This window comes from Oryza glaberrima, chromosome 2, assembly GCF_000147395.1.
Source record: "Oryza glaberrima chromosome 2, OglaRS2, whole genome shotgun sequence".
NCBI classification, from domain to species: Eukaryota; Viridiplantae; Streptophyta; class Magnoliopsida; order Poales; family Poaceae; genus Oryza; species Oryza glaberrima.
In genome coordinates this window covers 893,147-915,326 of record NC_068327.1, presented here as the reverse complement: position 1 = coordinate 915,326, position 22,180 = coordinate 893,147, and the positions used below count along the sequence as shown (strand labels likewise).

The window sequence follows — 22,180 nt, the reverse complement described above, 5'->3', positions numbered from 1 at the left end:
ATTAAATTTATAAAAAAATAGTTGTATTTTCAGTACAAAACAAACACATTATCAAATTATTCAATATTTCAATGTTAGATTTAATAAAACTTATTTTGTATTTTAGATATTATTAATTCTTTTATAAATTTAGTCAAACTTAACAAAGTTTTATTAAAAAATCAAACGCCTTATAATATGAAACGGGTGGAATACTAACAAAAAAAATTCAATTTTCCTACGGAATCTTTCTCATGTAGAAAATAGATAGTAATACATTTGTCGCGCAAACATTTTGTCCGTCGCTATTTTAGACATTCGTTGAGAGTTTGAGACCAAATTCTCTCTTAAATTCGACTGGGAGAATTCCTATTAGTATTGTACTAGTAATATGCCCGTGCTAAACGCTACGGTGCAATTCGATGTTTCTTTAATACTCCCCCCGTTTCACAATGTAAGTCATTCTAGCATTTCCCATATTCATATTGATGTTAATAAATCTAGACAATATGAATATGGAAAATGTTAGAATGACTTATATTGTGAAACGGAGGTTGTAACTTCTGAAATTTTATGTTAGCAAAAAAAATTATATGATATGTGCAATTAGAGCTTTAATTCAATTAATATCGTACGTCAAATATAGTTCACGCAAAGTACAATAATATGATATTGTGTGAGCACAATAAATCGTGATAAAACTTAGTTATATATAATCAATTCAGAATACAATATACAAGGCCAATATATGTTTTAATAAAAGAATATGTTCAAAAAGTATAGATTTATTTCATTAATTTGTTACGACCGAAAAAAAAGATGAGGTCACAACCAAAGATTAGAGAAGTTCATAAATGGAGCTATCTCACTATCTCATAATCATTCCAAAGCTCACTGGAAACTTCACAAAATCCAACTAAATTTACAAACATTAAAATAATTACGGGTGTGTTTGGATCCCAGCCATTGAATGCCATAGCTGCCACAGCTACAGTATTTTTTGCCTAGCTACCGTGTTTTCTAAGGCGGACAAAACTTCCGCCACAGGACCTGTGGCGAGCCACGCCGTGGCGTGGCATTCCTAGCCGCCAACCAAGCAGCCCCTACATTTGTTCTCAGCAACTTTCCACACAAACAATATTTGCAATCAAATAATTGTAGCTCAAAATTGTTAGAAGTGATGTCATAATACCTTTAATTGCCTTTGTCTCACAAGTCACAACGTACATCTAAGCTATCTATGCCTTAGTGTGAGCTCACCAGCAAAACGGCTTCCAATGATCCATGGCACACAGGGCTATCCAGGATCAAGCACCTCATCATATTTCCCAAATCTTCCCTTCATGCGCTGTTGACACGATCACTTGTATACATTAGAGCAACTTGCCTGTTGCTTCCCAATTTTCCCATTGTGATACTTGCATGTTCCAAGAATAAGCTTATTTCAGTTGATGTCGGTTGTGCAGCCTGTGACACACAACTGATCGAGCAGCATGTACGTGTGTTCATCACCTGTTGTACAGTACAGTGTAATTAAGCACACACATAATGTGATGTATGCCACGAAATAATCTTGATAATCGTCACATTTTAATAGAAATTCAGTATTTTCAGTCACTGTTCTTGATAGCTTCCTAACGAAAAATTTAAGTTCCTCAGTTCATTCAGGCATGTAATTCAACAAGCATTTGCTGAAAAATTAACTTTCTCAGGGGGCATAATTCAGGCATGTAATTTGACAAGCATTTGCTGAAAATTAACCTTCTCATGGGACTCAGTACATACCTCCATTCGGTCTGTAACCACAAGGAAACTCATTGCAAATATAATTGGACATGCCACAGTTTGCTCAATGTATAATTGGACATGTCACAGTTTGCTCAATGTAAGGTGTATATGTATCTGTAATCATACATGAACTGCCAATTACTTTATAATCCTGAATCTAGCTGTACTCAAAGAATATTGCAGGGACATTATGCAGAGACATTAAGTAGCATGAGGCAATTATGCAGTGACATACTGACATTACGCACTTTTAACTGCCTTTGCAATCAAGCCGCAGGAGAAAAGATTGGTACCTATTCATGCACTTTCACATGAACCATACAGACGTACGGTGGAGGTGTAGCGGCGATTGCCGGAGTAGGCAGTGATGCACTGCAATGAAGACACCTGAACCAAGGTTGTTCACCTGAACAGGGTAAAAATATTAACAATCTGATTTGCAAAAGGGAGTAATATGGATTGCATGTAGCTAATACAATTTTCGTCGATATGAAAAGTAACTCCACATGCTTCATCTACCCATCAAAACCCCCAGATTTTATAATACATTTTGGGTACTGATAAATCGCTATGTCCAATAAAAATACTGAATAGATACTAAGTGTATCACTATATCACCAGTTCCGATACAGAGAGAAATAACTGACATGCATTATTAAGACCCGCCATAATTTATAAAAAATGTATTATACAGAATATTTGCATGAAAATGCTTGCATAGTTGCATTACACCATCGCGTAAATTAATTAAGCACAAACATATATTAGAAATGCAGTGCTATCTTCTATATAAGTGGTCAGGATATGAAAATAACAAAATAAATTTCCAGATTAAATCCCAGTCAGAATAATAAAGGCCAAGAAAAAAGGAAGGATGCAAAACAGTACCTATCTCACTGTTTTGTTCGCCGATGCAACTGGTGACAAGGTGATACAGCTTCAGCTACCGAATCCCCGTAGTATATTAGAGACAAGTAAATGAATCTGGATATAAATCAGACAGAAGTGAAAAACTGAAAATCACAAGCAGCTCTCAGAATAGTAAATCCACGTGCACAAATGCATAAACTTTTACCAATGAGTCATATTATATATCCAAAATTTATATACGAGTCATATAGAATTATACATGAGACATATTGCGCATAGATTAGAATTTTGTACACCTTATCTACCCTATGTATAATTGGACATGTCACAGTTTGCTTAAAATTTATATCGGATTGAAGAAAACAGGAAACATGTGTAGACTAATGGCATCTTCATTTGGCTGGGCAATGAAAATCCTAAATGATAGAGCAGAACTGGACAGTGAAGCACAACTTGATCATCGAACATCAGTTTCTTATGGACGCAAGGTCTCAACTAAATTGCAAGCTCAACAAACAAAAAAATCAATATCCTCTCAGTTTATTTTTTGACATGTACTTCCGTAGTTCCGTATTATACGCTATCTAGCTTGACAAAAGATTAGGCCTGCTATCTAAATTAGAGAAACATATGAAGATAATAATTTTCTTTGCCACACATTCGCATAATAATTTATTTTCTCACAGGTTTATGCGCGCGCACACACACATAATAGCCATGTCATTGTAATAATGAAGGAACGGGATCGAGCAATGATTACCTTGTTCGCGTCGCGGTGGAGGGGCCGGGGATTGACGGCGCGTGACAACCATCTGCACTGTGTGGGGCGTTGGCGGCGTCAATCTGGAGGCGGGAATCGACGGTGATCGTTGTGAGGGGCGCTGGCGGCGTCATCTGGAGGCGGGAATTGACGCGCTGGTTGGGGCGTCGGCGACATCGATCTGGAGGCGGGATTCGACGGCGATCGGCGTGAGGGTGGAGGTGGAGAGACGGAATCAACGGCGGCACGAGGGGGCACCGGTGGCGTCGATGTGAAGGCATGATGGGGCGTCGATCTGAAGACGGGAGTCGACGATGGCTCGATGGCATTCTTTCCTCCTCATCTGCTCCTCCATTGTAAACACAAAAAAACAAAGAGATTACCTTCCTAATTTGACACAAGATAGAAAAATTAATCAAAGGCACCAATCCATCTTGTAAATTCAGCATTCTCAAATTTTAGTACATAGATTTGCCTGCTCATGTTCAAAATTAAATCATGGAAACTACATATAACCAATTGGTAAAGGGGGTGTTCCCTGCTTCTGTTCAAAAGTAACCACCGGATTTAAAATTTTATATCAGTGTCTGAACAGAATTAAATAAATTGGCATTTCTATTTGCATCTAGTGAGTCTATTCACAAGCTGCCATAGTCTCTAATGCTATAACTGACAGTCTCACCTGCACCTGAATTATTCAAGTTACCAACATCCTGTCCTTGATGGTAATTTAAAAACTTAGATCCATTCAGATTTTAAGATTGCTAACGTGATGAAGAATTCCAAAATGGAGGTTGAACCTCCTGAGTTAATGGCTTCTACAATTAGATAAAACCAACCGATATATGAACTAAATTGAACTTAGAACTGACTTTTATTGAATCGAACTACACCTAAAATAATATATTTTGTGTTAGTACCTCTGGGTAGGTATCGATATGTCATTTTTCCATTATTCCCCTAATATTTTGGACAAACAGCAGGCTCATACTGCATACTATTTTCCAGAATTTTGCATCTTGATTCAGCAGCTTATTTTGTGCATTTTAGTAATGTATTGACTCGATGTCTCTTGCTAGACTTGGTCAGCCAACAAATTTGCAGGCTTACATGCATATTAAATGATATAGTCTTAATATTATTACTACTATGAAAACACGATACAAATCAACATGGACAGCTAAGTGATGAAAACCAAAAATCATCAGGAGAGTATCAATGAAATAAGTGCCACCATATATGTAAAGTTCTAACTACTATAAAATCAGGGGCAGGGGATGCTGATAATTTCAGGTAAAATCAGTTTGCGCATGTACTACCACCGTAGCGTTTAGCACCCAGCGGCGGCAGGGGATGTTGCTATATTGCTCAGCTCAAAACTCAAGATGCTATTGTTCTTGTACTGAATCTGCAATAAGATGAAATTCATGGCTATAAAAGGGTAAAATGATTCAGATGCATTTTCATTTCTGAAGAAATCTGCACTGTCATCCTGGCAAGGAGATCAATTTTGCAGTGTATCCATGATTCTGCTTTATCGTTCCATAGAAAGAAGAATATATGTATCCTGATGCTAGCACTTTGTAGGGATGCAATGATTGTAGTTGCACAGTTTGTACTACACTTTAACTATCAGAAGAACAAACACCTTGGAGCAACTTGCCAACAATTCAATTTCATCATCTTGTACCTGGCGACGGGAGGGCTTCCGGCGTGCAGGGATGGGTAGCGGCGCCGGTGGTTGGGGGGAGCACGCGCCGGAGACCTTCAGGGCGGGGAGATGGCGGTTAGGGTTGGGAATCGCGAGGGTGAGGAGATGTGAGTGGCGGCGGCGCGAAACTGACCTGCGGGGAGACGCTGGTGACGGCGGCGATGTGGATCGGCTGAGGCCGAGCCGGCGGCGGGGATCGGGGGCGGCGAGGTCCAGATCGCGTCGACGGGAATCCTGGACGACGACGGATGCGACGACGGCGATTGGATCGGGTTGAGGGCGAGCCGTCGGTGGGGATCGGTGGCGGCGAGACGACTGATGCGATGACGGGGATCGGCGGCAGTCAATGGCGGCGGCGTCGGCGGATCGGTGGCAGTCGATGGCGGCGGCGTCGGCGGATCGGCGGCAGTCGAGGGCGGCGGCAGTCGAGGACGGCGGCGTCGGCGGCAGTCGATGGCGGCGGCGTCGGCGGATCGGCGACAGTCTGTTGACAGAAAACACGAAGCCTGGGAGATCTGCTTAACTCCAGTGCAGGTCAAAAACTCGCCTTCGGATGTATGAGCGTGCCAGTTGATTTGATCCTGCAATCAACAAGAAATAGAACAAAGAAACCACAATTAATCCTATAAATGATAGCCGATCGGCTAGGTGCCGATGACATATCATTTATTTCAAGCCGATGTCATGCGTACATCGATCGACAAATATCAATAAGCAAATCAGAACTAAATCTACTCAATCGGCTGTAGATATTAATGATATATAAACCTTATATCAATATATACTTAAATCAAGTGATTGGGATAGATCGGTCGCCTTGCCGAGACAGTATAAATCACTTAGATCGAAATATATATTAATAGTGGGATTATATACATTTATAGCATAGCCGATCAAATGGATCTAGCATGTATCGGCTAATACTTTGATACCACTCTATATTAAGATGTTAAAGCAAGTAGAATATACCAAACAGAAGCTTAATATACTTAGATGCGACAAGATCTTAACATAAAGGACAGATTTAACATATAGAATAAAAGTAGTTAAATCAGATAAGATTGGCTGAAACTCCGATACTACCCTAATCGGTACCAGAAAGCAGGCTAGAGATTGCAATTCTAAGCACGACTTAATAGATCAAACTCAACTGATGCAGCATTAAGTATGAAAAGAAGAACAATATCTAGACAATCAAGCCGCTGGAAGTTTCATAGAGTGGTAGATATATCACATAATCTAAGTTAACATCATTGTCTAACATAATCGGCTGTCTTCCATTAACAGATGTTAGCCGGTTATAGGTTAGATAGAGATATTATCGAAGATTATGTGAGATATATGATAACTCGACGAATTATATAGACAAGATTAGAGTATCATAAAGATGGAAGTACTAATCCTGAGAACATAAGTCGTCATGACAAGTTTTACCTCTTGCTGAAGATCGAAACCGATGCAGCTCAACCCGAGAGCACGAACCCGTCAAAATAAAAGTAAAGCAAAAAGGGTGGCGATGCGCCGAGATTGTATTGGACGTGTGTTCTTTTTTTACATAGGGCTCGGGTCTACTTATACCCGAGAATTACAAGATACGTCCATAACGGACACGACTATTATCTCTAACAAATTCTAAGATACCATAAGTCTTTACGACAGACTTTTGTCCAAACATATCTCTAAGGAAATTACACATAATATCCTAATTAATAGATATAATTGCCTTCCCAGGACTCTATCCATGCGTGGCAATCATCTTTGAAGCACATCAACTTGAACCCGACGACATACGCCGAGTCATATTATCGGAAACGGCTGTATCGGCTAGTCCCGTCCGACTCGAACTCTGCCGACCTGACTTTAGCCGATTTGGACTGCAGCCGATTCTTACTCTATTTCCGCAACGATCTTCATCTTGGATTCCACTTCGATATGATCTTCACCTTCGATGCCAATAGTGATAGAATTTACCAAATTTGGTCGTTAACACAGTCGAGGACGGCGGCATCGGTGGATCGGCGGCAGTCGATGGTGGCGGCGTCGGCGGATCGGCGGCAGTCGAGGACGGCGGTGACGGCGGTGGCTCGCGTGGAAGGGAGCGATTAGGGAGTGGAGAGAAGCGCGCAATGATCGCGACCGCGAGGGAGGTGGGAGGTGGATCACGATCTGGACCACGAGGGAGGGGGGAGGTGGGAGGTAGGAGCGATCTGGACCGTTGGGATCTCACCGAGATGATCCTGACCGTTCCATGAGGAATGAGTGAATGAGTAAATGAGTGAAACCATTTGTTAAACTATAGGGTAGATAATGCATTTTAGTGGCCGTTTTTCTCTTAGATCCGACGTGTGAAGGTGATGAGTGCATCATTAAAGCAGCCACGATGACCCGACAAGGTGCATATATTTCCTTTTGCTTTGATTTATCCTGAAATAAAATCAGTACTCCTACTCCTGATCAAAAGTGGTTAGTACAGTAAATAATTGTACTCCTACAGAGGTTATGCGAAAGCGATGAGCATAATAATTCAATTCAAGTCGCATTCACGATGATTTCATGATGCTCCTCTCCAGTAAGGCTATCATCATAAATCTTGTCGCATTCCTTTGAATTTTGGTTTCTAGTGCTTCTCTCTCCGGGATCAAAATATTTTCGAAAAAAAAAACACGCGATTTGAACTGAATCTTTTAAAAATTAGACGCATAAAAGGTCACCTAGAACAATACTTGCAAGTCACCTAGAAAAACTTTTTATTTTTTGCAAAAAGGAAAAAAAAAGATAGCATTTCATGGCAAGTTATTCAATATTGTGTTTTCTTTTCTCTCTCTCTTTCTTTTTTCCTTTCCTTATATGGCGTGGCTGCTTTGGCGCACCATTTTCTGTCATAAAAGCCTGGTTACTGTAGTTGAAGACGACTATTACACCATAATCTCGAAAAAGACATCATGGCAGATCGTAATCGTATCATGCAAGCCAAAACATGAAAACAACAAACTTGAAGGTCGTCCATCTACCTGACCACATGTGTATGGGGATATGGGCTGGTATTTTTATCTAATCAAATTATTAAGCTCATGCACGTTGATGTGCCACAATTTTGGTTTTTTAAGCATAGATTAAGGTTTGATGAAAAAAACTATAGTAACCCTAATTAAATATCATATGGTTGGATGTAGAAGGGTGAGCAGAGGTAAATAAAAAAAAAGATAAATTTAAATTTTAAGTGATTGATGGACATAACCAGTAATAATTTATCGTGACAACTATTTTGGAACAAAGTTTAAATCCCAATGAGACAAGTAATTTGAGAAGGAGCGAGTAAGTTGTTTAATGCATACCATTTTATGTCTCTTCTAATCATATCATCGTTTTGCCAATGTTCTTCTTCCTCGAGTAGCAAACACCCATTCTTCTTTTCTACAAGCCTCTCCGATACCAATCACAAGCCATACCATCTATTCGAAACTTTTATGCAAACATTAAAGGATAGGCTCGAGCATAACAAAACCTACCCATTGAATCTTCTTCTAAAATGTATTACTGGGATTTACCATCTCATTTTTAAATCGAAGTACATATTGTTTGGTTTACTATTCATAAGCCATGGAAAAAAGAACTAAGCATAAAAATAATTATGTTCACAGGTTTTCAAAGTCAACTTCAAATAAACCACAATGAAAGAACCCTAAAAATCAACTCTAAATTCTATTTTTTCAAAAAAATATTCAAAAAATTAGCCGCGGCACGTAAAACAACAAACAGCGTATGAAATGAAATCCCGACGAGATGACGAATTTGATGAAGGAGATTATAGTGGACAGCCATAATTTCAGAAGGTTATAGAGGCATTTTTGTTTCCCTGTCTCTGATAGCCGAATGAATCAGCCGTAATCTCATCCGTCATCTCACGATCCAACGGCTGGTAGCCCCCCCCAAATCCGGGTACACAAACCAAACCCCACATTCCCCGACACGATTCAAACCACCACCAACGAACCCCTTCTTCGCCGGCGACGACGATGTCCAAGGCCGCCGCCGCCGCGTCGCTCCCTCCGCCGCCGCCGGAGGTGGCGCACCTGGTGGATCAGCTCCAGCGCCACCACCTCGCCCCCGACGCCTCCCTCCTCTCCAGCTCCGCCCACTCCGACCTCCTCCAGGTACGCTATCTCACCTCCGCGAACTCGATGTCCACCTCCGCGATCTCACCCGCTGCTGTCTATGTGCTTTCCGCCGCCGCAGGCGCGTGAGGAGGTCGCGTCGGAGCGCGCGCGATACCTGGAGGCACTGGTGAGTGCGCCCGGCCTTCTTGTGGGATCTGGGATTTTAGGGTTTCCCGTGGGGGTTCTGATCAGATCTGGGGGTAATGTGGTTAGGCGGTGTACGCGGAGGCCATTGCTATGGTGGAGGAGTATCAGCACGCCATCTCCACTGGCGTCGCCAACGCTGGGAAGAAGCTCAACTGCTCCCCACAGGTTCCACTTCTCTCACACATTTTTAAATTTTTGCATCTTTCAGTGAATGGTGGACATAAAGCTGCAAATGTGAATTCAACTGGTTGATTACAGATGAAATTTTTGCTGCTAAATTGAGAAATTATCTGACTGAAAATGGGGCATTGTATGGACTGATGTAGGTGTACGAGTCATTGGAGCACCATTTGGCGGTTGCAGAGGCTGCGCAGAGGTTAAGGCTTCCACTGCTCTCCCAGGATGGGGATGTACATGAGGAGGAGATAGAGAAGCTGAGCACCTTGTCTAGGAGCTCATTTGATAGCACCATGACAAGTGCCGCACCCAGCTCGAGTTCAATCTCGACTAGTTACAATAACTACAGCAGCACCGCAAGTGCAGCCACTGTTGCTGCGGCCCCTGGTACTGGTGGTTCGGAGCCAGTTGAGCCTGGTGTTGGCGGTGTTCCTGATCGTTTTCTTGGAATCACATCGGATTATCTCTACCAGGTGCAGCAAGAGCAGCCAGCCATGACCGTGGTATGTATAATCTTTTGCAACCAAATTTATCGTGTGAACCAGTTGTTGGTGATTTCAAGTTTCATTTTAGTTTTGGATATATTATTACATGTTTCTTCGGGAATCAGACATTTAGAGCTTCACTGCGTCCTATCTCTGTTTACCATTTACTGAAGAGCAATCAGGACATACATTATTTCTTTTCAAAACCGGGCTGTTTAAATGTCTATAGCATGTGCCTCTGATTTGCCGTTGCAGGACATGGTTGACTATCAACGAACTCTGGCAAGAGAGATTGAGGCCCGCTTAGAAGCCAAGTGTGATGCTTTAGCTGATTTGTTTGCAATGGATGAAAGGGGTCAGTTTTTGAATCTTGCTATGACTACCAATTTTACTCCCTGCGTTCCTATCCATTTTATGCAATGCGACTTGGGCAACTCAGTCTTAGACAACAGTACACATCTTGTATTCAATATTATTGTTTTAGCTTAACATTTCAAATGTGCCACAGATTCATCATCCATTAGTCAGATTTCAAGTGCCAGACTTCCAGAAAGGTGAAATTTCACATCTTTGCCTGTCTTGCAATGGTTTTACTTATACGCAAACGCTTGATATGCCAAAACTCTCTTAGGTCAAGCATAACGTTTTGAGTGAAAAATAATCTCCTTGTTTGTTTCTGTAATAATTCACTCAGATCACTCACAGTGCATTCTCAATTCCTGACGGCAATGTCCAATTGTCAACCTTTACTTGTTTGGACTTAAAATATTAATAACAGGGAGTCGATGAGACATATTACTCACAATATGATTTTCCCTTTTGGCAGGGTGAAGTTAATTATTGAAGAGATTGAAAAGGAAGAGGCCCTTCTACTGGACGATCTTGCTTCGATGGATAGAAAATTTGCCGAACACTATAATGTACGTGTGTAGATATTAAGTGATTGCTCAAACTCCACATAGCCAGTTAGCTCACTTTATTCTAGTAGAAATTCTGGATTATATCCACTTACTGATGTCTCCTGAAATTTCAAAAGGTCCTGGAGCAAATTCTTGCTGTACTTATACAGTTTGTTAAAGACAAGAAGTTGGAACATCAGCATCAATATGTAAGCTTTCTCATATTCCTATTATGATGCTGCTGCTTTGAAAACATGGAGTGTTTTCAGTTTCATATAGTTAATCCTTCCACTTTGTCTTTGTGGGCTAATAGGATGATCTGAAGAAGACTTGGCTTATTAAAAGGTGCCGGACAATGAATGCTAAATTAAGGTTGGTACCTGCATCTACGTCCATCATATATCACTAATAACGGATCTTAATTTGTACTTTACATAGTTATTCTTCTAATTGAGTTATTTTCTAGTCAGTGATGGGACAAAACAGAGTTAATTAACTATTTCTTTCTTAACATGGTTCTAGCTATCTTGAGCATCATCTCTTGCGTGACACCTACACCAAGGAAACAGTACCGGCACTACATAGGATCAGGTAAAGTCGGTTTAATTGATTTAGAAAAACTGACATAATATCTTGAGTTAAGTGGTACATCTTCTCAAGATAGATCCAATATGTTGAGCGCTTTTCTTTTCAGGAAAATGCATTTTTACTTATTTACCATTTCTTGCAGGAAGTATCTAGTAGAGGCCACAAAAGAAGCATCCAATTCTTATACTGAAGCGGTATGATACACCCATCTTACTTTCCTCTTGTAATCTTCAAAATATTCGGTCATTAAATCCTTATTAGCAATGGTTGTTACTCATTAACTGAGTATGTAGTCCTTAACTCCGTAATGGAAATCTAGTAACTAGAGCTTTTTAGTTATCTATTTCTACTGAATTTCTATAAACGATGTATGCCATCGTTCAATATCCTCTTTTACCTGAGAAGGAATCTACTTTCCCATAATTTTACATTCTAGAGTGTTATTTTATCCCAGGTTTCACGGTTACGCGAGTACCAAGGTGTAGACCCACACTTTGATGTAATTGCAAGGCAATACCATGAGATTGTAAAGGTAATTTGACTCATCTTCATCGTTATCAATGAGTACCATGTTTGATGCATCATTGACAAACAACTAATTTAAACTGCAGAAACTGGAGGGCATGCAATGGACGATTCATCAGGTCGAAATGGATCTGAAGCCTCATCATGACCATGCAGGTGTCTAGGCTCCATCTCTCCAGGAGTGCAGGCATCTTTCATGTTTGTTTCCAGAATGTGATAGCCTGTGGATGTTGCCATGCCCTTGTTCCACTTTACAGGCTTGTTGTTTATTGCTCCCAGCTGATTGCCGAGTAAGCTGGATAGCTTCTGCATTATGTAAAGTTTAACCTCAAGCATGCAATATATATGGAGATGTGTGTTTGTATTGTGTAAAATTTTCGTCCATGATATGTATTGTGTTCTTAACTACCATAAGGGGGAAAAAGCAGGATTAACCGAGCACATATACTACGTTTATTGAAAACAGGTCGAAAAATAGCGGGGCCATTCTTTTTCTATTAAGATGCATATTTTTTAAATGGTTTTCATTAGCATGCTTTTTAAAGTGCTAAACGGTGCATTTCGTGTGAAAACTTTTATATGTAAGTTGTTTTAAAACATCAAATAAATCCATTTTTCAAGTTTATAATAATTAAAACTCAATTAAACCAAACACGTTAGTCATCCGGTTAATAACTTAAGACTAGAGGAACGTAAGAAAATCAATCCGTTCAAGAAAGGAAATAAGGGATGGAACTTTCTTTCGGTAGTAAGCAGGATATGCTTATAAGAGAAGAGCATAAGTGATCTGCATATTTCCTTATTTCACAACGGGCTTAGATAAATCATTTCTTTTCTTATATGTGATACATTCTTTTCAGAAAGATAATATATGGGATTGTTAATTTACCTGAGTATTTATCAAGTTATGTGCTATCTAGACTCACTCAAGTGTTTCTAATTGCCCCTTTCTAGAAATTGTCATTCTTAGCTGTCATCTCAGGAAACTGACGTGGCGACAAGTGAGAAACGACCTTGCTATCCCTTGTCTCTTCTCTCCGGTTTATCTTTTTCTACGTGGCACCCTAAAGCTCCTTAAATGTGTGGGACGCACTGTGAATGCTCTTACTACCCTTCACCGACCCTAGTAGGTCACCGCCATGGACATGTTGCCTGACACTTGTTGTCACTTGTAGAGCGGTAGAGGTAGAGAGATCAAAGCGGCACATTGTAGATCTAGAGAGTCTCCCCACCACCTGCGCTGATGTAGTTCTTTCCGCCGCCTCCTTGGATCCTGTCGTTGCCGTTGCAGGAGGCAGGGAGGAAGAGAGGTCGTTGAAAAACTTTGCTTGCATGCAGTGGCGAAGGTAAGGAGGGTGCCAACACCCCCCTATCCAAACACTACCACCACTACACCCTCATGTTTTTACTCTATATTAAGTTAGCTAAGATAAGTATTTATCTAGTTTATTTTGTGTAGCTTGAAAGTATTATCAATTTAGTTAGTTAGCAAGTCTAAAAATATTAGCAAGAAACATGATCTACAAAATTAGTTTGTGATTTCTTATCTTTTTCAAAGTAAAATAGATGATACTTATTTGTGAGATTATTTAATAGTTTACATTAAAAGAATTTAGCAATAAAGACTAGTTTTAAATTTCCAATGATATTATTAAAGAGCTAAAATTCAAGTTTTTCTTAAAGGACTAATTTACGCATTGCTTGTTATTGACGGTGACTATTCTTAAAGGACTAGTTATTCGGTCTCATGGTTTATCTTCACCCCACACCCCCCTAATCTCAAATCGTGGCTTCGCCCCTGCTTCCATGGGCCACTATTGCCAGCGTGACTTTCTAGACTTTACTGGATATGAATAAGTTAGAGAAAGAAGATAAGGGCAAGAGAGTTATCTAATAATCTAAAGCTGCTCTTTTGTTAGCTTTTGATTGGTCCACGTGGCACCCCTTACATTGAAGAAAAATCATGAATTTATACTAGAGAAGAAAAAAAAAACTAACAATCATATGTGAGAAAAAAAATCTAGAGAAAAATATCACATATGGATTTTAGAGGTTTCCAAAAATATCTTTCCCTTCCCAATCACACTGAACTTCCATTCCCTTACCTTCTTTAAATATACTACGCCTACTTGATACCACTCCTATAATTGCAGAATGTATAGTATATCCAAAATTATTAAGCAACGGAAAAAAAATTTCAAAACAAAAAAAAAAGGCAACCTCGCTTTCTTATATCACACAATAAGATCATTAATATCTTCCCAGGCAAAGAAATGATTGTGTTTTTATATTACACGGGATATGTTGCAAAAAAAAAACTCTAAATGCACTACATGATTGATCTTTCAAGTATTCAAATCCATAAGCGAATCTATTTAAACCAATTAATTTTGATTAATCTCAAATTTTACTTTACTTGCTTGATGTATGCTATATGACTGTAGATAGTTTGCTAGTAACCCATCGAGACTACACGTCGATAGTGGAGTGCTTTATGAACTTTAGGGAACTTTCCATATTATGGAAATGTTGAATCCTGTTAACAGCAATTCTGTTCATCTTCTTTTCCGGAGACTAGTATGTAATTGTAGCATTTCACTCACCAAAGCTTATAGTCTCATACCCAAAGCACATCCGACTCGTTCATATTTAATGAGAAAGCGCGTATAGTTCTTAGATTTATTAAGTCTGATGAGATATACTATGTTATGGTTATAGAGAAATATATAATGGAAAAGTGTTTAGTAGAGATTGAAGTAATGGAAAGCCTGTTGGAGAAGAACCAAGCCATGATATTGACCACCTCATCGGCTTAATCCATGACTGGATTGTTGAAAGCCGAAAACACGCGCTGATCTATCGATAAAAGGTAGAGACCTTAGCTCTTGCTGCAGCTGAACAAGCAAGCTCAAGCTCTTTGGATCATCATCTTTGGGTCCTCAAGTATGATTTTTTTTTAATTTTAGTAATAGATCATTCTAAAAAGTATTTTTAAATCTGATCCTTTTGGCCACGGCTAGCGTGGCCAAATAACTTTGCCACGCCACGTGTAGCTGGCGTGGTAGTGTTGTCCTGCCACGCGTGGCTGGCATGGCGAAAAGGTTCATTTTTCGAAAATATTTTTTGAAAAGGTGTATTAATAAAATTTTAAAAAAATAAAAAGTCAAAAAATAAAAAATTCTAAGTATGATGACAAATATTTTCTGCCATTCATCGAACGCCAGCAGCCGCAGCATCAGCCAGAGGAGGAGCAGTGGCAGCAACAACTATTGCAGCTGCGGCGGCTGGGGCAACGGCAATATCAACTACTTCTGCTACGGGAGCGGCAACGTCAGGAGGGCCACTAAATATATCTAATGTTCTAAAACTGCCACACTATGGCGGTTGACCAATACGTCAATGCCAGCTATCAACATCTAGCTTCAAGGGAGATCGTGGTCGTCAATTAATGCTCCAAGGGAGATCGTGGTCGTCAATTAATGCTGTGAGAATAGGCTTGTGAAGTGTTGCAAGATTATAGTTCTTGTCCCCTTTCCTCCTCCTTTTGTTTTTTCATTCCTCTTAATACAAAAATGCGTATCTAACTTTTATTCTTCTTAATACAAAAATACGCATCTTACATATCCCTGTAAAAATGCTGCAACAAAGAACAGCACGTCCATTGATCCACTTTGTCATTTACTATACAACGGTGTAAAGGCCTATGGAAATGGAAATTTGACAAATTTCTCTCCCTTGTGATGGATATAAGAACCTAATATTTGGTACATGTTCAGACATATAAAGTTTGTTGGTCAACAAAGTTATGCAAGTTCAGACATATAGCAAGTTTCAGAATGTGATGCCAATCAAATAGTACATATCTACACCAACCAAATTACAGGCTCCATGTACATAGTCAAGATTTCTCCTAGTTGCAGGTGACAAATTTGACGATCCGATGAATGCACAGCCAACTGCTCAGCTATTTGTTCATTCCATCACACAATACTTGCGTAGATTCCACGTAAGTCACAACACATTGTGACTACTCATGCGTTTAAAAACATCTCAACTGCTGTCTCTGTACAAAAATGAGCGCCAAAGTTCCCTCAAAATAGTTTGTCCGTGTAGGATTGATTCGTCCGGGTACAGCATTCTGCTTCAAGGTACCATGAATTCTGCTGCCTCTTGTGTTTCCTCATCCTCTATGTCCCATGTGGAATATGGGCGGCTATATGTCTATCTGTCGTTGATCATGAAGAGGTAACCGCCCCCAGCATTTCGCTCTAGAGGGTACCTGGTGGAACCTCTTATGTACTCCATGTGGTTCAAGGCAGCATCGTGGACAACGGATCTTTTTGCTGTCTTCACTTTCTCGAGCTTCTTTATCATGGTGCAAGAGCTCAAAGGGCCCTCGCTTCCAGCCCCAGGTCTCCTATAGTGCATTTTGCAACGAGGAGGTTTCAAGTTATACAAATTGTGGCGTGATGATATTGTATCTGATTAATTTAGTTAATTCAAGCACCAGAACCAAGCAGATGAAAATCAACATCCAGTAAATAAGCCCCTAAGTAGAGTTGCCATGGACATGGAGTGCTTGACAACTGGGAGCAAGAATCATGCTAAACAAAGGAAGGCCACAAAACTTACTTCACAGTTTCTCAGAAGCAGCCCTAGCAGCTTCAATGGTGTCCTTGGTTGGAAGCCACTTTACTACTCTGCCAGGATCACCTTGCATAGGTGAGTGGATTTTTACAAGCTGCACATTTTGCAAAATTTGAGATATGCCATCCTGACCCACATGTCATTGACTCATGTGGGTCCTACATGTCATTGATATACCGATGGCATATCTCAAACTTTGCAAAATTATAATGGCATGGTTCCAATTTACCCTTTTTTTCAAGAAATCAACAAGTCAATCTCTTCACACGATAACAGTGTGGCTAAGTAATAATCCCTCCATGTAGGAATGGTTCTATTAGTTCGGATTAGGGGAAATGAGAAACTCACACCAAGACATTCCATCATTTGATAATATGCTCTCCCATGTAGTGAAGTGTGTCCCTTTCTGGACTCCGAAAAGTACCTCATCCTGAAAGATCATCACATCAACTGTAAGATCTGCAGATCAACATACATCATATTTAGTACGTAAGATCGATAGCACCAACCATTCCTTGCATCCTGGGTCTACTGTAAATCCATACATGTCGACACTGTAATAACAGCTTTGTGAGTATTGTTGTGCTATTGCAGACCTAGGAAAATAACAACTGAGTGACCATGAGTCCATAACAATAACTAAATAGAATACTGTGATCCATAAGTCCATAACAATAACTAATACTGTGATCTACAAACATCTGGTCAATAAGGCATCATAGTTTGTGATATACTGAGGATCGCCATGTTTTGTGTTATATCATATAATGTTGAACTTCAATACATCTGTAAAAATCACATACATATGTCAGTTGAATGAATACTAACCTGCTCCCATGAGGCTACAGCTTCACAGAGATTGAAATCAAATGATAAACCTTCAGGTTCTCCAGTTTTTGGATCTTTCTGCAAATATCAGTGCATAAGAACTAAGAAAACAAACACATGCATCACAAAAGGTGGCACGAGTATGCAAGGAATATTGTACACGCTAATGGCGATTTTCAGAACCATAAGCTAGGTTGCAAGCAATAATTAAAAGAGGCCTTTGCAAACTATGTCAGGAGCTGGCTACAATTGAAATGGGGAAGGCCTGCATCCAGAAGGAAATTACACGGCACATGTGCAACTTACCCACTTAGAATCTGTGTCGCTTGGGTACTGTATTACAATTCGACAGTAATCCTCTCCTGGAATTGCTCTCAGCCCTAGTCCATTTGCATCCTGATTTTTTTAGCACAAGTACACATTAGTGATCTTTATATGACAAACGTCAAGTCACCAGCAAGAAGAATACACTAAAAATTTCCTTATTTTCTGTTACTCTAGCGAAGTTTGCAATTGATTATAAGTAGAAATAATCTAGACTAGGCAGCCTTGAACACAGGCAAGATGAACATGCCGATGCTGGCAGCAACACCGAAATGGCAGTCAAGGCAGCATTACAACATACGGTGACTGGCATTGCTGCAATACATCTTAAGAAAGATGATCTAAATATGTGACTCGTGGAAACAAAAGTGTACCTCAGGAGTGTCTTACAGGGATCGATTCACTGTTTGTAAATAATCTCAACTTTAAGCTTCTCCGTTTCTGCCATTCTACCTTGCATACAGAGCTCCTCGCAGCAGCCGTACAAATCAAGGTAACTGAGAGAAGGCGGGAGGCCCATCTCCGGCAACCTTCGGATGCTCCGGCACTCATCGATATGTAGTACCTCAAGGAAGTCAAGGCTTCGTAGATTTGCAGGAAGTGACTCAAGCTTCTGGCACCGCGAGAAACCAAGTTGTCGGAGGGAGGTGAGAAGCTGGAGTGCTCTCTCTTGTTCCTCCGTCAGTCTCGCAATGCCCATAGACCAGAATTGTAGGATTCTTAGAGATGTGAGTTGTTTGCATAAGTGCACAGAGAGCACAGTTGCATCATCAATCATTAGACTTTCCAGTCGGAACCACATCCCAGAGGCCTCTTGCTGCAGATATGGAGATAAGCTGCGGGTGCCAAGTACCTTCAAGGATCTAAGGTTTATAATTGAGTGGAAATCCTCAATTGAAGCAAGCAACTTGCAGTTGATAATCTCTAGCTTTTCCAGTGTCATGCAGTGTTTCAACTGAATAGACTTCAAGGCTGGACTATCCCGCACGGCTAATTTTGTTACTGAAGGAAGACACAGAAATTGCGAATTGATGCTTCCTTCGAGATTTGAGATGTGAAGTTCCACAAGTGAAGGAGGAAACACCTGATCCTGATTGCTACCTTGTTCTTGTTCTTGCAGTTTGAGATGCCATGCAGCTGACAGCTCAGGATTCATCTGGATGTCTAATCTTCGAAGGGAGCTGAGGCCCTCCAACACAACCAGGGATCGGCATCCCAAGATTTTCATATACTCCAAGGATGTACAGGAATGAAGCTGCATGGACTTCAAATGCTGGCTCCTACATAGGCTTAACCTTCTGAGGCAGGGAAGGCCTTCGTGGGAGAAGGACTGCAAGTTTGTTGAGAGAGGACTGAGGCTAAGATCTTGAAGTGACATTGGGAGTAATCCATTATCATTTGTTTCGCTCACCAATGCTGAGACCAGCTTGGGGCACTTCTTAATCTGTAGCTGCACAAGAGAGGAGAATCCTGCAAAGCCACCACTGCCGCTACAAAACTCTAGGTCTGGACATTCAGAAATGGAGAGCCGCTTTAGAGAATGGAGGAGACTACATGGAATTTGCAGAAGCTGTTCATCCCCTGCTGAGGTTATCTCTGCTGAAGCCAAACTGCTGGTTACTTCCCTTTCTGTAGGTTGATTGGTTAATAGAAACTTCATCTGTGGACAATCAAATAAGTCCAACTTCTCAAGGGAGTTAACATGATGAAGCATTTGAGTTAACCACCTACCTGCTATGCCACATGATGAAATGGTGAGAGATGGGAGGGCAGGGATGTTTGTAGCAGATGATGTATTATTTGCCTGATCTGAGATCTGTAGCTGAAACAAATTAGGACACTCTTGTATAACCAGACACTCTAAAACGATGAGCTGGTTGAAACCTTCAGTTGAAATACGAGTCAAGTTTGGACACCTTCGAGAGTCCCGCTCCGGTGCTTTCTACTTGGAGTAGAAATTAATCCGAACCGTTGATCATATTTAATCATATGGTTAAGATCGAGTTCTACTCCCACCAAATTTTATGGGAGTAGAAATGTGGAGGGATATATTTATCCAAAGGTAATAATTCGCGTAGGGTATTATCGTAATTTGTTTTTATCTAACTCTTCACCCTCTCTCTCTCTATCCTATCCTAATCGATGCCATTATCCTCCATCCCCGCCTCCGTCGGCGTCCATCTCCTTCGCCGCCTCCGTCGCCGGTCCTTCTCCCTCTCCGCCTCTGTCGCCTCCAGCGCCATCGGCATCTCCTTCCCCTCCAGCACCGTCGCCTCCCCCGGCCTCACCGCCTTCTCCGCCCCCTCCATCGCCGTCCGTATCCCCCGCCGTCGCCGCCTTGTCCGCCTCCTCTTTCACCGTCCGTCTCCTCCGCCCGCGTCGCCTTCTCCGGCCCTCTCCGTCGCCGTCCGCCTCCCCCGCCCTCGCCGCCTCCTTCGACGCCATTCTGGGCCTCCCGTTCACCTCCATCGTCGCCTCCGTCGCCCGTCCATCTCCCTCGCCGCGTTCATCGCCTCCAGCGCCCTCGCGGCCCTCTGCCCCATCCACCTTCTCTACCTCCAGCGACCTGTGGCGGCTGCGGCGTACGTGCTCGGCGCCTCGGCAAGGGCGGCGGATCCACGATGTGCTGCTTGTATGGCAGTCCGGCGGAGGAGAGGCTGATGATGCAACGTCGCCGTCATCTTGATGTTGCCGTTGATTGTTCATCCCATCTCTTCGGCTGCTATTGGTTCGAGAACAGGTAACGTCCTGTCTCATTTTCTCCCATCACTTCCTGATAAATGATACAGTAATGCTGTAGGATCACTATTAGATCCTCCAAAAGTAGCAGCCTGACGCGAGCAAAATTCAGTTTTAACACCAAGTAGTACTCCATAAGCACAACCTGCTAGATTTCTACTGAGGTTGTTGTCCCAACTATACAAATTTGAAATGTGTCTGACAAATGTTATCAAATCACCACATAGATAATTCTTCTGTGACCATTAGCGAGAGATGATTTGCGCTTGTGCTTCATTCTATTTTAGTTGATGAGCAGCCGACAGCGGTTTAAATGGTTATGATTTTGCTTCAGTAAAATTCTAGTACTAATTCTGGAGTTCTCTATACTTCGTAAATTACACACAGATCGATTTTTATTTGATTCGTTGCTTGCAGAAATAGTTCCACTCCCTGTGCTACATCACATAAGTCAAATTTCAGAAGATACTACTAGTTTATAGTGGTTACGGCCAACATGGAACAGTTAAGGTCCATAATTTTGTAAGGCTCTGCAGATCATTTTATTTTGGAGGCTTTCCAATGTGTATAATTTTCTTTTCATTTTTTCAGCCATGCAGCGGAGCTCCAATGGTGAGTTTGCCTTTCATTGTCTTGTTGGAGATTGCACGTTGGAATTACTGGCAAAAGTCATGCTTCTTGCATTCAAGAGTTGTATCCTGTTCTGCGAGTATGATCTAGCAGCATGGTATGGGGCTGATATTTTATAAAGGACAACGACCAATGTCTGAATTGAAATATATATATTTTTTGTACTCGCCATAATTTAATATTTAATGTCTATCACAGAAGCAGTAATATACTCCCTTGCGATATATCCCACGTGGTTTTCTTTGGTAGACAGTGTTCGTGTTTTAAAACAAATGAATAGACAAAGATGATATATATTTGCACTTGGGAGTTGCCGTGGATGGTTACTGCAAGATGCTTTAATTTTGTCCATGTCGCGAGGGGTCAATCCCAGTACCACACCACTTCTTTTTTTCAATCATCTAACATAACTGCAACTATCTTTTTTATCTTCACCTAACAGAAATTAATCTGCAATCACCACGGTTAATATATCCTGAAAATTGGCTTGATAGAGCTTTATTTTTTGCTAATTACACCCCTGATCTCCACATTTACATGCATATCACTTAAGAAGTATATAATCATCTGAACAAAGTCTCTGATACAACAAAATAAAAAGCTGAAGAAACGTCAGTGGTCCATCCCCAACCTTCAATTGTGTTGATGCTTCTTACACATGCTCCCTCTCATAGCTCCGGCTTGAGGATTACTTCGCAAGTTACAAACATGTTCAGGAAAGTGAACAATTCTGTGATACAAGTGAATCTGACAGTCGCGGCTGCTTTAAAATCTCATCTCATAATGAAAATATTCTAGCAGTTAAAGAATATATATCATGATGATTTATGAGAATGCTTGTGGACATACATGGACAAATTAGTAATTAATACTATAAGTTAGTAACTATATGGAACTGCTCCCTAAAAAAACAACTCAGGAACTGA

General features: G+C 40.8%; 1 protein-coding gene, 2 long non-coding RNA genes and 1 pseudogene across 7 annotated transcripts; 2 read left to right on the top strand and 2 right to left on the bottom strand.

Moving 5' to 3' along the window:
- Positions 1–724: 724 nt before the first annotated feature.
- LOC127764278 (uncharacterized) lies at positions 725–5,618 on the bottom strand. Of its 4 annotated transcripts, none has more exons than XR_008015843.1 (7): positions 5,242–5,618; positions 5,088–5,162; positions 3,398–4,805; positions 2,656–2,751; positions 2,061–2,173; positions 1,765–1,881; positions 725–1,491 (listed from the first exon to the last, which is right to left on the bottom strand). It is a non-coding gene; the product is annotated as an uncharacterized LOC127764278 (long non-coding RNA). The 4 variants fall into 4 exon arrangements; XR_008015842.1 differs by lacking the exon at positions 1,765–1,881 and having other exon boundaries at positions 3,398–3,740; positions 4,717–4,805; XR_008015841.1 differs by lacking the exon at positions 1,765–1,881.
- A 3,443-nt stretch (positions 5,619–9,061) lies between these two features.
- LOC127764277 (AUGMIN subunit 4) lies at positions 9,062–12,460 on the top strand. The gene is made up of 13 exons (XM_052289131.1): positions 9,062–9,262; positions 9,345–9,392; positions 9,479–9,577; positions 9,739–10,092; positions 10,330–10,429; positions 10,583–10,628; positions 10,901–10,994; positions 11,111–11,182; positions 11,287–11,345; positions 11,496–11,564; positions 11,704–11,755; positions 12,016–12,093; positions 12,173–12,460. Exons 1-13 carry the CDS (start codon positions 9,125–9,127, stop codon positions 12,248–12,250), a joined length of 1,287 nt encoding a protein of 428 aa, XP_052145091.1. The 5' UTR covers positions 9,062–9,124; the 3' UTR covers positions 12,251–12,460.
- Positions 12,461–16,223: 3,763 nt separating this feature from the next.
- Positions 16,224–17,280, bottom strand: LOC127761310 (sialyltransferase-like protein 4; annotated as a pseudogene).
- Positions 17,281–20,001: 2,721 nt separating this feature from the next.
- Positions 20,002–21,480, top strand: LOC127761241 (uncharacterized). 2 transcript variants are annotated; one of them, XR_008015220.1, is made up of 3 exons: positions 20,002–20,625; positions 21,042–21,128; positions 21,216–21,480. It is a non-coding gene; the product is annotated as an uncharacterized LOC127761241 (long non-coding RNA). The 2 variants fall into 2 exon arrangements; XR_008015221.1 differs by having other exon boundaries at positions 21,042–21,134.
- The last annotated feature ends 700 nt before the right edge of the window (positions 21,481–22,180 follow it).

What these genes read in the sequence shown, in the direction of transcription:
- LOC127764277 (XM_052289131.1), top strand. Translation starts at nt 9,125, where the DNA reads ATGTCCAAGGCCGCCGCCGCCGCGTCGCTCCCTCCGCCGCCGCCGGAG. An exon ending in AGCAGCCAGCCATGACCGTG is followed by an intron (nt 10,093 to 10,329) that starts GTATGTATAATC and finishes TTGCCGTTGCAG; the next exon opens with GACATGGTTGACTATCAACG. An exon ending in AGTGCCAGACTTCCAGAAAG is followed by an intron (nt 10,629 to 10,900) that starts GTGAAATTTCAC and finishes CCCTTTTGGCAG; the next exon opens with GGTGAAGTTAATTATTGAAG.